General features: G+C 35.0%; 1 protein-coding gene across 5 annotated transcripts in view; it reads right to left on the bottom strand.

Moving 5' to 3' along the window:
• PIGN (phosphatidylinositol glycan anchor biosynthesis class N) overlaps positions 1 to 13,856 on the bottom strand; it is a 118,169-nt gene that overhangs the window by 84,574 nt on the left and 19,739 nt on the right. For all 5 annotated transcript variants that reach the window (XM_032602855.1, XM_032602859.1, XM_032602857.1 and 2 more), the window contains exons 6-11: positions 13,442 to 13,548; positions 8,869 to 8,993; positions 7,623 to 7,753; positions 6,611 to 6,727; positions 3,943 to 3,983; positions 995 to 1,054 (exon numbers count right to left, since the gene is read on the bottom strand). In XM_032602855.1, the coding sequence (XP_032458746.1) occupies positions 995 to 1,054; positions 3,943 to 3,983; positions 6,611 to 6,727; positions 7,623 to 7,753; positions 8,869 to 8,993; positions 13,442 to 13,548 (581 nt within the window). The remainder of the gene's footprint in view (positions 1 to 994; positions 1,055 to 3,942; positions 3,984 to 6,610; positions 6,728 to 7,622; positions 7,754 to 8,868; positions 8,994 to 13,441; positions 13,549 to 13,856) is intronic.

The raw sequence follows: 13,856 nt of genomic DNA, 5'->3' as shown, positions 1-13,856 counted from the left end.
AAACCTAACATTTATTTAAAGATTACTATGTGGCAGGCAGTGAACTAAAGGTGCTCTGCACGCACACAAAATTACTATGGTGGGCCACAGCCAGCTCACTTAAAAAGAAATAATAAGAAAAATAGCACTATATTACTATGTATAGTAACGGTAAGGATTGTTTTGTGAAACGTTGGTTTCAGTGACAGACATACACACATACTTATGACTATAGGGGTCATATCAGAGTTCTGAGGTAGATGACATTATGTTTTTTAAGTTTGATTTGAAGGGCTAGAAAGAATGGCTGATGGGAATGGATTCTGTTTGTTTTTTAGCTTTTCAGCATCCAGTTCCCATTTTTAACAGCATTATCATTCTATGTTGAGATATCAGGTAGAGCATAGTAGGTCTCTAATGAGGCCCCCCCCAGCCTTCCCTCACTGAAGGGTAGACAAATAACTGAGGCCAGACCACTCAAATGGTAAGCACTGGAATTTGACACTTGAGAGTCAAGGAACAGAGAGTACAACAGGTGTAATGCTACTCTCCCCTAGTGTCAGTGACCCTGCAGACTGGCCCTACCATGGGACCACGGTGAGCTTCTTTCTCCGAGTCTCTGGAGCACTCTTGGTTCCTGTTCATTTCCCAGTCTGGCCTTTGAAGACCCCTTTGATTTAGCAAACCAGCAATATCTTTTTAATAAATTTCCTTTAAATGGATTCAGTTTCTGCTTCTTACAATAAAAAATTACTTATATATTTTCATCATGTAACTAAAATACAAAGATATAAATCTATTTACATTTTAGAAAATAAAAAAATTTTAAGAAAAGCTATTAGGCTTGTGCTCCATGTTGTATTTCATACATAATTATGAGGTGTTACATCTTTAGAAAGAAATATAAAGGAAAAAAGTTTTAAATGTAATCAAAGATTATTCAGAAACACATAAAAAGTTAATTTTACTGTACAATAATTTTTTTTAATTCTGATAAGAAAATTGTATTCTTTACCACTGAATTAAGAGGGAAGGGAACTCCAATAAGAGCAGCCATCAGTGGTGCAACATCAGCCTACAAACAGAAGAAGTTCAAATCTAAGAAGCTGACAGAGATCAACAAGGAAAGTAAATAATCTAATTAATATCACTGTAGTTTGAAAAATAACCATGATATTCATTATAATCCATTACCTTCCAACATTTATTTAATACATAGTAGGTACTGATCTCTAAAAAATGTCATTTGCTAGAGGTATGTGAACTTACGAAAACTTAAATTTGACAAGAAACCACTAGGAGCCCCAAATGTAAAACATATAAAAAGTTACTTATTCTAGATGCCAAAAACTTGACCACTTTATGCAACAGTGTTTGAGTATTATGAGAAGGATGCTTTAACTAGAAAATAAATAGCAAAAATAGACTTTAACTAAAGAAATATAAATATATATATATAAATTAAAGACAGTATGTATCAGAAGGAGGTTTGTTTGCCAGCCAGTGAAGTCCAGAAAAGATACAAACCAGATAAGAGGCTCTTTGGACAAAAGACCTCAAATATCATTTTGTAGAGCTCCCTTCAAGTCCAGTTTCCCAGAAGAGTTGCTCATGCTTTCTGTCTCCATGGCCTCACCTCCCCATCACTCCCCAGGCCACTCTAACTTGTTTTGACTCTTTATCATTCTGTAGACTGCTCTTCCTAAAGAGCTAATAACCTCCATTTTTCTACAACTAATTGATTGCTTTTATATTAGTCCATACAATTTTTCAGGGAGTAAAATACTTGGCTGTCAGAATGCTCAGTTTCAAACACTTGCTTGTGATCTCTGAGACCTTGGGCAGGTTATTTAACCTCTCCAATGCTTCAGTTTCCTTATCAGTTAAAAAAGAAATAAAAGTTTCTCCCTTACAGAGTTATGGCAGGATCAAATGAGACCAAATTTATAAAGTACCTGGCGCATAATAGTCCTGCACTAACCGGTGGCTACAAATGCTGTTGTGATGATTATAATTACGTTACCTCTTGGCAGTGCTGTGCGGACCACCCCCTCCTGGGCCTTAACATCCCTCCACTGAGTGCCTCCAATCTCACTGTGGGTTCTTTCCAGATACCTTCTCTAGCCCCCATTTAAAACTGGAGTTTGGTCCCAGGCTCTCAGTCTTACTTTTTACCATCTAGACTCTCTTTACCATCTCACAGAACACTGAAAACCCCATGGGCCGCCTAATCGCTTCCTCTCCTTCCCCCAGAATCCACCGTTGGCCTCCTCTGATCTAGTCTCCATGCTGCAGCCAGAGGAATCCTCTCACAGAAAATCAGATCATGTCACTCCCCAGGCTTTGAACACTTCAAAGGCTTCCTCAAGCTTTAGGATTAACTCCATAGGGCCCATGAGGCCCTGTGTGGTCCAGTGTCTACCTTATTCTGCCTCACATCAAAGCACGGTCTGCTGCTCTGTACACCCATTTTTTCAAGATCCTTTCAAATGCCACGTACCCGCTACCAGAGCTCTGGGCACATGCTGCTCCTCTGCCTGAAAAGCTCCCTTCCTCCTGCCTTGGCCTGGCAACTGCTACTCATTCTTCAATCGCAGCCCAAGTCTCAGTTTCTGGGGAAGCCTTTGCTGACCACACAGCCTATGAGATGTATCTGCTTTATACTCTGATGGCTTCACAGGCCTCTTTTGTTGTATATCACGGCTATAATTTTATGTTTGTTTGTATCATAAATACAAATAAAAGTAAAATTTATCTTACTCCTAAACTATAAGCTTCCTAGGGTAGGGAGTGTGTCAGCTTTTATTCACCATTATATCCCTTATACAAAGTTTAATGTTAATGTGTTAATGTTTCAATATTTTAATGTTAATGTTAATGTTTGCACGATGTTTAAACATACTGCACACACACAACAGTGTTGGCAGAAGGAATGAATAAAGAATTCTCATCTAATGTAGATCTGAAGCAGTATTCAGAGAGCAATAGCTGAATCTATATTTAGTTTTTGATTATGATCCAGTCTATATAAAAAACATGTTCTTGTTTTATGGACTTCAATTTATTCCTATCCCTTTGACAGTGATTTTTATTGCAAAGTAATAGACTGCTATCTGATTCTATACATTGTCACTTACTTGGATAATAAGCATCCATCCAGAGCGAAGAGACCATTCTTAATATGCTGAGAAAGAACAGGCTTCTATAACCGTAAGCCTGAAAATGAGACCCTAGACCTTGGTTTATCCACCACAGTAAGGAATGTCAGCTTGTGAGGTGACCTGGAGAAGTAAGGTATTCCCGCCATTTTGGAGGCCACATACCAACGATGCCATGCCTTCCATAAATAGTAAAGATGGCTGTCTACACAGCATATCTTCAACAAGAAAAATCTGTGCTTCATATTTACAGATAATGTTACTGGTCTAACTTGATTAGGTTGGCCACGCATTTTCCTATAATGTAAGGTTTCTAGCTGAGTAATCTATATAGTCTTGTCACTTTTTCTCCATTGCATTTGTAAAAACTCTGGGTAGAATTAAAGATAAAATGGGTGTTAATAAAAAAGAACTGGTAACTGACACACTAACAGGAGAGAAACCCATAATGGGGTTTTATTAGATCTGTGCTTAAAGCAACTAAGCAAGGCAACCATGACAAGAAATCACAGAAATGTAACAGGCATGCAAATTTTAATTTGCATAATAATTCTTTAATTAGCCAGTGTTATTTGGAGGGAGGGCATCTTCTCTTTTCACTTTTATTTGCAGCTGCTTTTTTTATTTTGCCAAAAGGAAGATTACCTGGGGTTAAGATATTCTCATTTAATAGGATTTCCCTTGGTAACTGAAATGTTTTAGAAAAATCTTTTATCATTATTAATATACTTTTTTTCCAGACTTTTTTGGTCTAAACTTCTTATAGACGAAATTAAATCTGAACATGATTAAATATAATGAATACCTGATTGACATCTTGTCTCTTCCAGTTCTCCAATTTCCATTCTGAAATAAACAAATAAACACCAGAGCTGCTGTTAAGAATTTTTTTAAAAGATAAATCATTTTATTATTATAAGTGGTCAGTGGAAACGAAAGTATTGGTAAAGTTCATTTTAAGCCAAGTATGAACAAAAAGCGTGCTTAAGAAGGAAGAGCTATAAATTTTTTAAACTAGAATTTTAAAAGAATAACTGAAAAGTAAATAATTGATATTTTCTGTGGTAGTATATTAATTTGGAAATAATTTGGAGATAATTGTTTCAAAACATCCAAAGGCTAAGGAAGGAAAGATGGTAGTAAAAGGCACAATGATAACAACTGCCAGCATGGCTACAACTAATGACAGTCGTGTTCCAGGGAATTATTAAGGCAACCAATAGCCCGTTAGTCAATCTAAGCTTTTCTTTTTTCTGTAATGAGAGTTGCTCGCAAAATATTTGAAATTTTTTAGCTCTGATGCTCCTACAGTCACTAATCCCAAATGTGAAAGTAGTATAGTGAGTTACTATTAAAACTGCCTCATTCCCCTATCTTTCTACATATAAATTCAGAAATTTCAATGAACAGTAATCAAAACAAATGATTATGAGGGCATGTCTTGATTTTAAGACTTTGTTTTTGACTTTAAGATATATTACCCAAAGGGTTCTAAGGCATTTTTATGATGAAGTTTCCTTTAATAAGCTAAAAAAGTTTAAAAATATGATCCTAATTTTACCAGTCAGCTACTAAAAATTCAGACTAATCACCTGATGAGGAAGAACATGCACATTCCCTTTCTCTGTACCTTATGATACCAAATATCCATATAAGAAAAAATACATTCTTTCAGTAATGATTCTTGAAGTCATATGATTCTAAAATGTTAAGTCACTGAGAAATCAACTGCCAAAAGAAAGTTCTGTCTCCTAAGTATTCAATACAAACGTACTATTTAACCTAGCTTCTATTTAGATTCAATCTAATCCATTTAACACAGAGCATAAGAATATAAAATGGTGCAGCTGCTTTGAAAAACAGTTTGGCAGTTTGCAAAAAATAAAACATAGAAGAACACATGATTCGTTAATTCCACTCCTAGGTACCTGCCCAAGAGAAATAAAAACACATATGCACTCAAAACCTTTTACACAAATGTTCATTGAGTCATTATCATAACAGTTCAAACGTGGAAACGACCTAAATGTCCATAAGATGACAATGAAATATGGCATAGACATACAATGGAGAGAGAAGTAAGGAGTGACTGCTAATGGGAAGGGATTTGGGGGGTGGTGGTGGCAAGGAAATGTTTTGTAATTAGATAGTAGAGGCAATTGCATAATCTTGTGAATATACTAAAAAAATTTAATCATACACTTTCAAAACATGAATTTGATGGTATGAGAATTACATCTCAATAAAAAGTAAACAAAAAAAAAAGAAAGAAAGTGTGTAGGAAAATTTTTTTTTTTTTTTTTTTTTGCGGTATGCGGGCCTCTCACTGTTGTGGCCTCTCCCGTTGCGGAGCACAGGCTCTGGACGCGCAGGCTCAGCGGCCATGGCTCACGGGCCCAGCCGCTCCACGGCATGTGGGATCTTCCTGGACCGGGGCACGAACCCATGTCCCCTGCATCGGCAGGCGGACTCTCAACCACTGCGCCACCAGGGAAGCCCGGAAAATTTTATTATACAAACCAAAAAGTCTTCTATGGTAGAAATACCTAATACAGCTGGGAGTCCACATCCCTGGAGAAGGTTTTAAAAGGAACATTTCTAGGGCTTACCCAGACTCATGGAATCAAAATACCTACAGACAAGGTCTGGAAATCTGTAACTTTTTTTTTTTTTTTGCGGTACGCAGGTTTCCCACTGCTGTGGCCTCTCCCATTGCGGAGCACAGGCTCTGGACGCACAGGCCCAGTGGCCATGGCTCACAGGCCCAGCTGCCCCACGGCATGTGGGATCCTCTCGGACTGGGGCACGAACCCATGTCCCCTGCATCGGCAGGCAGACTCCCAACCACTGTGCCACCAGAGAAGCCCTGTAACTTTTTTTTTTAAATCTGTATTCTTAACAAGTGCTTTGAATGAGTCTGACACAAGTAATCCAGAGAAAGGCATTTCAGAGGAATTTATTTTGTCCAATTAGTAAAAGCTTTGAAACGCTAAAATACCCTTACCTTACAAAATAACCAGAGCTCCAAGAAAAAGGAATTCCTTTTCGTCATGGATTGAGAAGGAAGGGAGGCTTGGGCAACAGAGAGAGCCTTCAAAAGTACTAGAGACAGGGCAAAATCTGTCCGGTTTTAAAATATCAATTGTGACATATGTGTGATTTATCTAATTGATAGTCTTTGCAGGTAAGATCTAAGCCAAGGGTTTAATCTAAGTCCTGGAATAATAAGGTTTGTGAAAAAAAATATTAAAACTTATACTTGAACTTTCACAAGGCAAATAACTAACAATTATATTTCAAGCTGAATATTATAAACCAAATAATATGAACTATACAAAAGTAATACATAGAAATATTAATGACACAAATATCAAAATGAAAGCTATAACTTGAAAAGTAATTTTTTTAAGTTAAACTTTGGTTTTATTTTAAAATGTCACATTTATAAAAACAATAAAGATAAATGTTCATACCTTGCAAATATGTATCATCAAATTTCTGAGCTAACACTTTTTGAGGATACTTGATTCCAGCTCCCCAAGTGACAAAAGGAGTACAAGTCTCTAAAGGATGACCAGCTCCATGGGAACCTACAAATAAGACACAAAGAGTAATAAGACAAGTATCAATATATAAGAATTAACTTATACCTAAGTATTTTTTAATACTTAGTTTTAAAGAGTTGATCTCTATATAGCTAATTCTAGCCACCATACTCCCAAATGTTTGCATCTCTATTTAACAATTAGTTTCTAAATATTCCCAAAGAAAGTCAGAGCATCAACAACAAACAGGCAAAAACAAAAAGCAGAACATCTGTTGAGTGACTGGTTGAAAGAAGAATAAGAATAACAATAAGACTTGGAGGAGATGCCACCAGAGTAGTACCAAAGGCAGAAAGAACAGGTAAAGCTCCTTTGGGGAGTAACCACCCAAGTTTGAGGCCAGGTCTGCTCTGAAGAGGATAGCAAAGTCTCTATATGCTTTTCTTCCAGGCCACTCTGGCTGGTATAGCCAAAAGCCCTTTATAAAGTGGAACCGGCTCACAAGAATTCTACATTGTGATTTGGTGACCCAAACCTCAGCTTTGCCTTATTTTGTTCTCTGTGCACACACTGTGTTTGCCTTGGGAATCTCACAGGGGGGATAGGCTCATCTAGTAGTACCCTCAGTAATACCACCTTAAACTCACCCCCTCTGCCATCACATACAGTTAATTCTAGGTGGATAATCAGTATTTTTTGTTTTCTTCACCACACTTTTCTCTAATTTCTCAAGTTAAATGAGAGTATATTCCCTTCATAGTTAGAAGAAAGATTATATAAGATCAGTCTTTTATACACTAACATTTTATGCATGCTATTATGTGCTAGACAGTTTGCATATACTAAGATATCTAATCCTCTTCAACATTACAAGACATTTGCAAGCTACATTTACCACTGCTTTAATCGTAAAGTATATATCATTTAGAAACAGACTAACCCCAGTCTGTCATTCCATGGTCAGCAGTAAAGATAAATGCTGTTTTCCCATCATTTCCGTAAAAATCTTTAAGAGTAGACACAATTTCTTTCACTCCCTCATCAACTATTTTAATATTGTTCAAATAGTCCCTGTTTAAAAAGAAAGAGAAGAGAAAATTAAATTATATTAATTACATTAATTTGGAAAAATCAAATTTATTCAACATGAACTTATAAAGTCAATAACTTGAAGTACTTTTAGATCTCATCTTTAATATTTTTTTAAATCAGAGCTCTTTAGAGTGTTAAAAGTAATTTTCTTCTCTTAAAGAAGTAAAAACATCTGGAATCATTTTCAAAAATGATTTTTAAAAAGATATTGATTAGCAAATAGATTTTAAGGAATGCTTTTTAAGTCTCAAATGCAACAATGATGACTTTTAAGTTCATGCCTCTCATAATGTAAACTATATTGCTCTTTCCACATTAGTAATAGGTAAGCATCACTGTTTCAACTATAGAATATTTCCATCCCTTAGAGTGTTTGTGATATAAACCACTATAATATATTTTGAACAAACTATATTTAAGCTTTCCATACAGTTGAACAAGGATGGTTTGGTATAAGTTTTATCACTTAAGACAATGCATTGTGTTAAAGAAGGGAAGCATGAGGTATTCATTACTGGCAGCTAGCCAATAGGCTTTACAGTTAGTTAGACTAATCTAAACCAAATTCAAAATGAAGAATAAAAGTATAACATGAATTCTTCCTTTCTTACGGTCTTCAAAAGTGAGAAAAATAGTGGCCGTTTTATATAAGGAGTACTACTGAAACATCACATACAAAACTTTATACTGTTATCTGCTAGATACAGCACTGATTAAATGGAACATAAGGAACAGCTAATTACGTCTTTTTGTGATATAAATATTAACACCATAAAAATGCTTTTTATTTCAAAATTTACTAAAATACTTCTAAAATATAAGTTTTTTCTCCCTGACCTGATAAATGAAGAATATGGAATACACATACAGGATATATTTTACTTATATTAATGTGCAGTGTGGTCACAGCACATGTGACTTTAGCCACTATATCATACTACATCTCATATAAATGAGAACTTATTCTACTTTAGAGTTATTTAAAATATAAGTTCTGTTGTGATCATTACAAAGAAAACATTATAATAATATTTTAAAAGTTCAAACAGGCGTTTCCCTCAAAACCATGAAATTAAACACAGCATTAAAATTACCTTGACGATGGTCGGTGAGCATGTCCATTTGTATCTATTCCTAATAAATGTAAGAAAAAAACTATTTTGTCTTCATTTAGTTTAGAAAACAAAGATTGGTTGTTTCTGGCAGCATGAAAGAATTCCTATATGTAACAAATCAGTTAAAAAATTTTAGTTCATTTATTTTATTTAAAAAGTAATTCCAATGAAAACATTTAATTAAATTTATACATAACTATAAAATTAAATTATCCTATTTTGTTTAAATTTGTCCTCAGGACCTACCAACACAAAGTACTTGTCAGTTCAGACATCTATGTTCAAATAACGAGTGAGCTATTTTCTGTGTTATAATTAGGCTGAAAAAAGGTTATAGAACGGGGATCTCGTTTTCATGAAGTTCTCATAACATTGAATAAAATATAGCAGACTGAAGAACTATTTTGACAAGAGTCAAAAGTAAAACGGTACTAGTGGCAACAGTTTAGGAGCGCTTTATGAGTTTAAAATGTTTTCATACTTCTGTTGTCCTATGTTACTACCCTAGTCCAACCATAGTCTCTCATTTGCAACATTGCAAATAGCCTCCTATTTCCTTTGTCCCGAGACTAGAATCTGTTCTTCACATTGTATGATAGAAAAATGTCCACTTAATGAAAGGAAATACGGTTCAAAAATGATTAATTTCATAATGATAAACTGGATTCATAAAGCCCTCTAAGAAAAGGATTCATCCTGTGCTTACATACACATGAACATGTAAACAAGTACCTATGGAGAGTATTTTAAAATTATTTTAAATACGTCAACAGGCTGCCAAGATATATAATTATTGTTCACATAAATGAACTATAGAAGATGTTAATTTTAAGAATAAGAGGTATTTAACTTTCCAACAAAAGTCTGAAATATTATTTCAGATAATTCTTCATTATTACAAACATTAAAAATATAAATGGTGCCATCAGAGAAACCATCTAGTCAAGAATAGAAATAATTTTTTTTAAAAACATAAACATAATGCTACCAATCCTCCTTAAAAACATAAAATGGCCCCCTAACTTTCATATATGTATGAAATGTATATTCTACCTAGCCCCTTTCAAATACATTCTAATTAGCCTCTAAGAAATTTTAAATCTAGATGGAAATGGTAAGTTTTTCAAGAGAAAGGAATTACATTCTGAAGATATAATTGAAAGCTGACAAGAAACAAAAAAACTTAGCAATTGAACTTGAGTCAAATTTACAATTTGTTTCATGACTGATAATATTCAGCTTTGTAAAAAGTGCTATTCATTCATATGTGGACACAAGATCTGGGAAGCCATGAAACACTTATCTTACAGAGCTCAGCCTATTAGATTCTCACTGCCTTTTAAAAAGTTGGTCTTTTGTACCTAAGAGATAGAATGCACTCCTAGCTTCTTTCCCCCCAATATTTAGTATAATTATGCCCACCAATCCCACTTTTCTTAGCTCAAAGACACTCATTCATTTTTGTACTTAACAAATATTTATTATACCTCATGGGAGACTGCTAGATGACTACCCCAGCATGCAGTCTCCCTTTCTCTACAAGTAAAACCTCTGATTTTATGGGACATGTCAGTGCTCCAAACTTAAAAGCTACATGTTTCCTATTCTCTCTCACAGCTACATGTGCCTTTTTGGTTATGGCCAATGAGATATAAGTCAAACATTTCGGTCAAAGGACTATGTGGACCTAAGGCTTTTTGAAATAAATTTAATTTAGTAGGACAGAAGGTCCTTTTCGATTCCTCGTACTGTTGGCCTAAAACATTTAAAATAATGGCTGGAACTCCAGCATCTCTTGGGTTGTAAGACAACTCTGAAGCTAAAACCATGCTCTGAGGATAGAAGAGAAACTTAGGAGACTGGGTCTTAATGACATTGTGGAACCACTATGGCAATATTGGACTGCATCAATCTTGGGCTGCATACTTCTGGCATTATCTCTTATTGAGATAGAACTTCTAAGCAATATTTTTTTTCTATTACAGCGTTGAATTTAATCTAAATTAATCATGTATCTATGTACCAGACAATTCCATGATAGGAATTTAGATTTAACAATGTGAAAAAAACAGTATCTCTGCCATAAGATGTATATAGGATTGAAATTGTTTGGATTTTTTTGTTTGTTTTGTTTTGTTTTTAAATCCCCTCCTTTTTGCATAAACAGTACAGAAATGCTTGTTAGATCCAATGGCTTATAATATAGGCAGTTGTAAGCTTAAATAAAAGCAGAGTTCCTTTTAATCCTCTGGGATGTATTTGAACAGTTAGTCCTCACACATCTTTTTTTTTTTCCATTCTTTTTTAGATTCTTTTCCCATAGGATTGAAATTGTTGCCAATGTATCAAAAATTACAGCATAGCATAATAAGGTACTAAGATAGAGGTATTAAGGGAATATAGAAGAGGGTTCTCTAAGTCAAACTGGAAGTGGGGTAAAGCAAAGGGAAGTCATGGAAGACCTAATAGAGGAGATGGCTATGGATATTTTACCACAATTTTTAAAAAAGTGAGTAGAAATTGGCATATATTTGTAAACCGTTTGACTAGAATTAAGCATGAGTCTCTGGCCAGGGCACAAAGTCCAGGTTGGACCCCTGACTCCCTCTCTAGCCTGATCTCAGACTGTGCTCTAGTAAGTGTTCCTGCCATGCTAACCTCCCCTTTTTTTCAGTTCCCCAAATCCATTATGCTGGCTCTCCTTTCAGGGCCCAAGTTCACATAACGCTGTTGGCCTGAAATACTCTTCTCTATATGCAATCCAGATCCATCCATTTCTTTGTCTCGTATACTTCTCCAGAGACTATCTCAAAACTCTCAGGAAAGTCTTCCTCTAACTGTTTAGTTTAGATCAGAATTTTCTAAAGATATATTCTTAGTCCCTGCATTTTTCCTTCACACCACTGATCATTGTTGATGATTTCATATTTTTGTTATTGATTAATGTACATGTCTCTATCATATCTTATGAAGTTGTAGGCAAATTTTTTTTCTAGTCACTATCATATCACCAACTAGCAGTGTTGTCAGGCCAGTCATTAGCAATATCTGCCTATCCACAAGGAATCAAATCCATGATTTTGGAACATTTTTGGCATGTTTACGAAATTAGAAGCCAAAGGCCTTTAAGCAGATACTAATATAAGTCAATTATATTAAGAAGTGATAGCAAAATAAATTGCTAATTATTTTTTTGAAGAGATTTTATTTAACTTGAAGGTCTTCCGTTTTGACAAAAGCATATGTTAAATGAAAAAAGAAAGCTTCAAGGAAAAATATTCTGATAAAAGAAATAGGGTTTATCAAAGAACACATTGAGCACTTAATTCCTGATAAGTAAATACAAAGAAAAATGCAGACACATACTGACTGTTTACAAACAAACAATAAAAATGACTACATTATGGAGAAGTCCGCAATGTCAGTCCAAAGACACTACTGGTAAAAGGAAGAATCATTAAGGGTCAATCAATGAATGCTTCTTATAACAGATGAATTATGAGTTATAATTTGGAGATGAGAAAGAATAGATTGACAGAAAGGAGTGACCCAATATCCACAGCTGAGATTTTTACGGTTTGTGAAAATATAAATTCTATTGGATTCCTGGTGAAGCTGTGATGATTGTCACTAACAAATAGTCCAAAAAACTCGATATCTTAACAAAATTCAAATATTTTATTATGATTAACTTGTGAATTTGTTTTTGCTTATCTAATTTTTCTTTAAAGTACAAATTTTTTTAAACATCTACTTTATGTTATAATAAATGCATTAGATTTGAGCAGTATTTTTCAGAAGACTTTCAAACAAATCACATGGTCTCACTACTTGTAAGAGACTGGTTCTGTGGTCAAAGAAAGATCAAGAAGGTTTACCTAGGATGATTCAGCAAACTAGGAAAGAAATGCAGGTTTCCTAAATCCAACCAAGGGCTCATTTTACTGTCAGAAACACGGAATTTAAGAGTTAACTTTTTTAAAAAATAAATCTATTTATTTAATTTATTTATTTTTGACTGCATTGGGTCTTTGTTGCTGCACACAGACTTCCTCCAGTTGTGGGAGCTACTCTTCGTTGCGGTGTGCAGGCTTCCCATTGCAGTGGCCTCTCTCATTGCAGAGCACGGGCTCTAGGTGCGTGGGCTTCAGTAGTTGTGGCGTGCGGGCTCAGCAGTTGTGGCTCGCAAGCTCCAGAGCACAGGCTCAGTAGTTGTGGCACACGGGCCTAGCTGCTCCACAGCAGGTAGGATCCTCCCAGACCAGGGATTGAACCCATGTCCCCTGCATTGGCAGGCAGATTCTCAACCACTGCGCCACCAGGGAAGTCCAGAGTTAACTTTTTTAAATTATTTTTTTTAAACTTCTATTAATTGGTTATTGTAGAATGTGTAATTTCCTAGAATCCAGTCTTTTTAAAGTAGTATGCTACAATAAAGAACTTTCAAGTTCATACAAATAAAAAAAACTAAGATGCATTTACTAACAAGTCAGTTTCTAGTACATTAGGTACAAATACGTGTGCTGTAGATTAGCCACTCAATAGCACGTACCTTCACGTTATCAAAAACCCAGGTATCCAGTTTTGTTACATCCTGGGCACCAAAATCCTCACTGTAAGCATCATAATTATGTGCAAAAACATGGTTTCCACTAGCACCTGAAAAGGAAATTTGAAGAAAAAAATGTTTAATGATCTGCCATGGACCATAGTTTATACTATAACCTATGCTGTTGTTTTAGTTCTCACAGTAACATATTCCAATTTTACAGATACACTACAAGTGAGTTAATTAACTTGCCAAAGTCACAGTGCTAATGAAACACAACAGCACAAGAGTAAACACCAAAGTTTGTCTCCCTGTAAGGATTAAACTATTCAAAGAATTTGTGCATCTAAGGATGGTACAATCTAAAATGGATGAAATCATTTGTTTTACAAAATTCCCTAACCAAGAAGAAAATTCA

The sequence above is a fragment of the Phocoena sinus genome, chromosome 14 (genome assembly GCF_008692025.1).
Source record: "Phocoena sinus isolate mPhoSin1 chromosome 14, mPhoSin1.pri, whole genome shotgun sequence".
Taxonomy (NCBI): domain Eukaryota; kingdom Metazoa; phylum Chordata; class Mammalia; order Artiodactyla; family Phocoenidae; genus Phocoena; species Phocoena sinus.
Note: the sequence above shows the minus strand (reverse complement) of the source record. Positions and strands in the feature narration are given on the sequence as shown.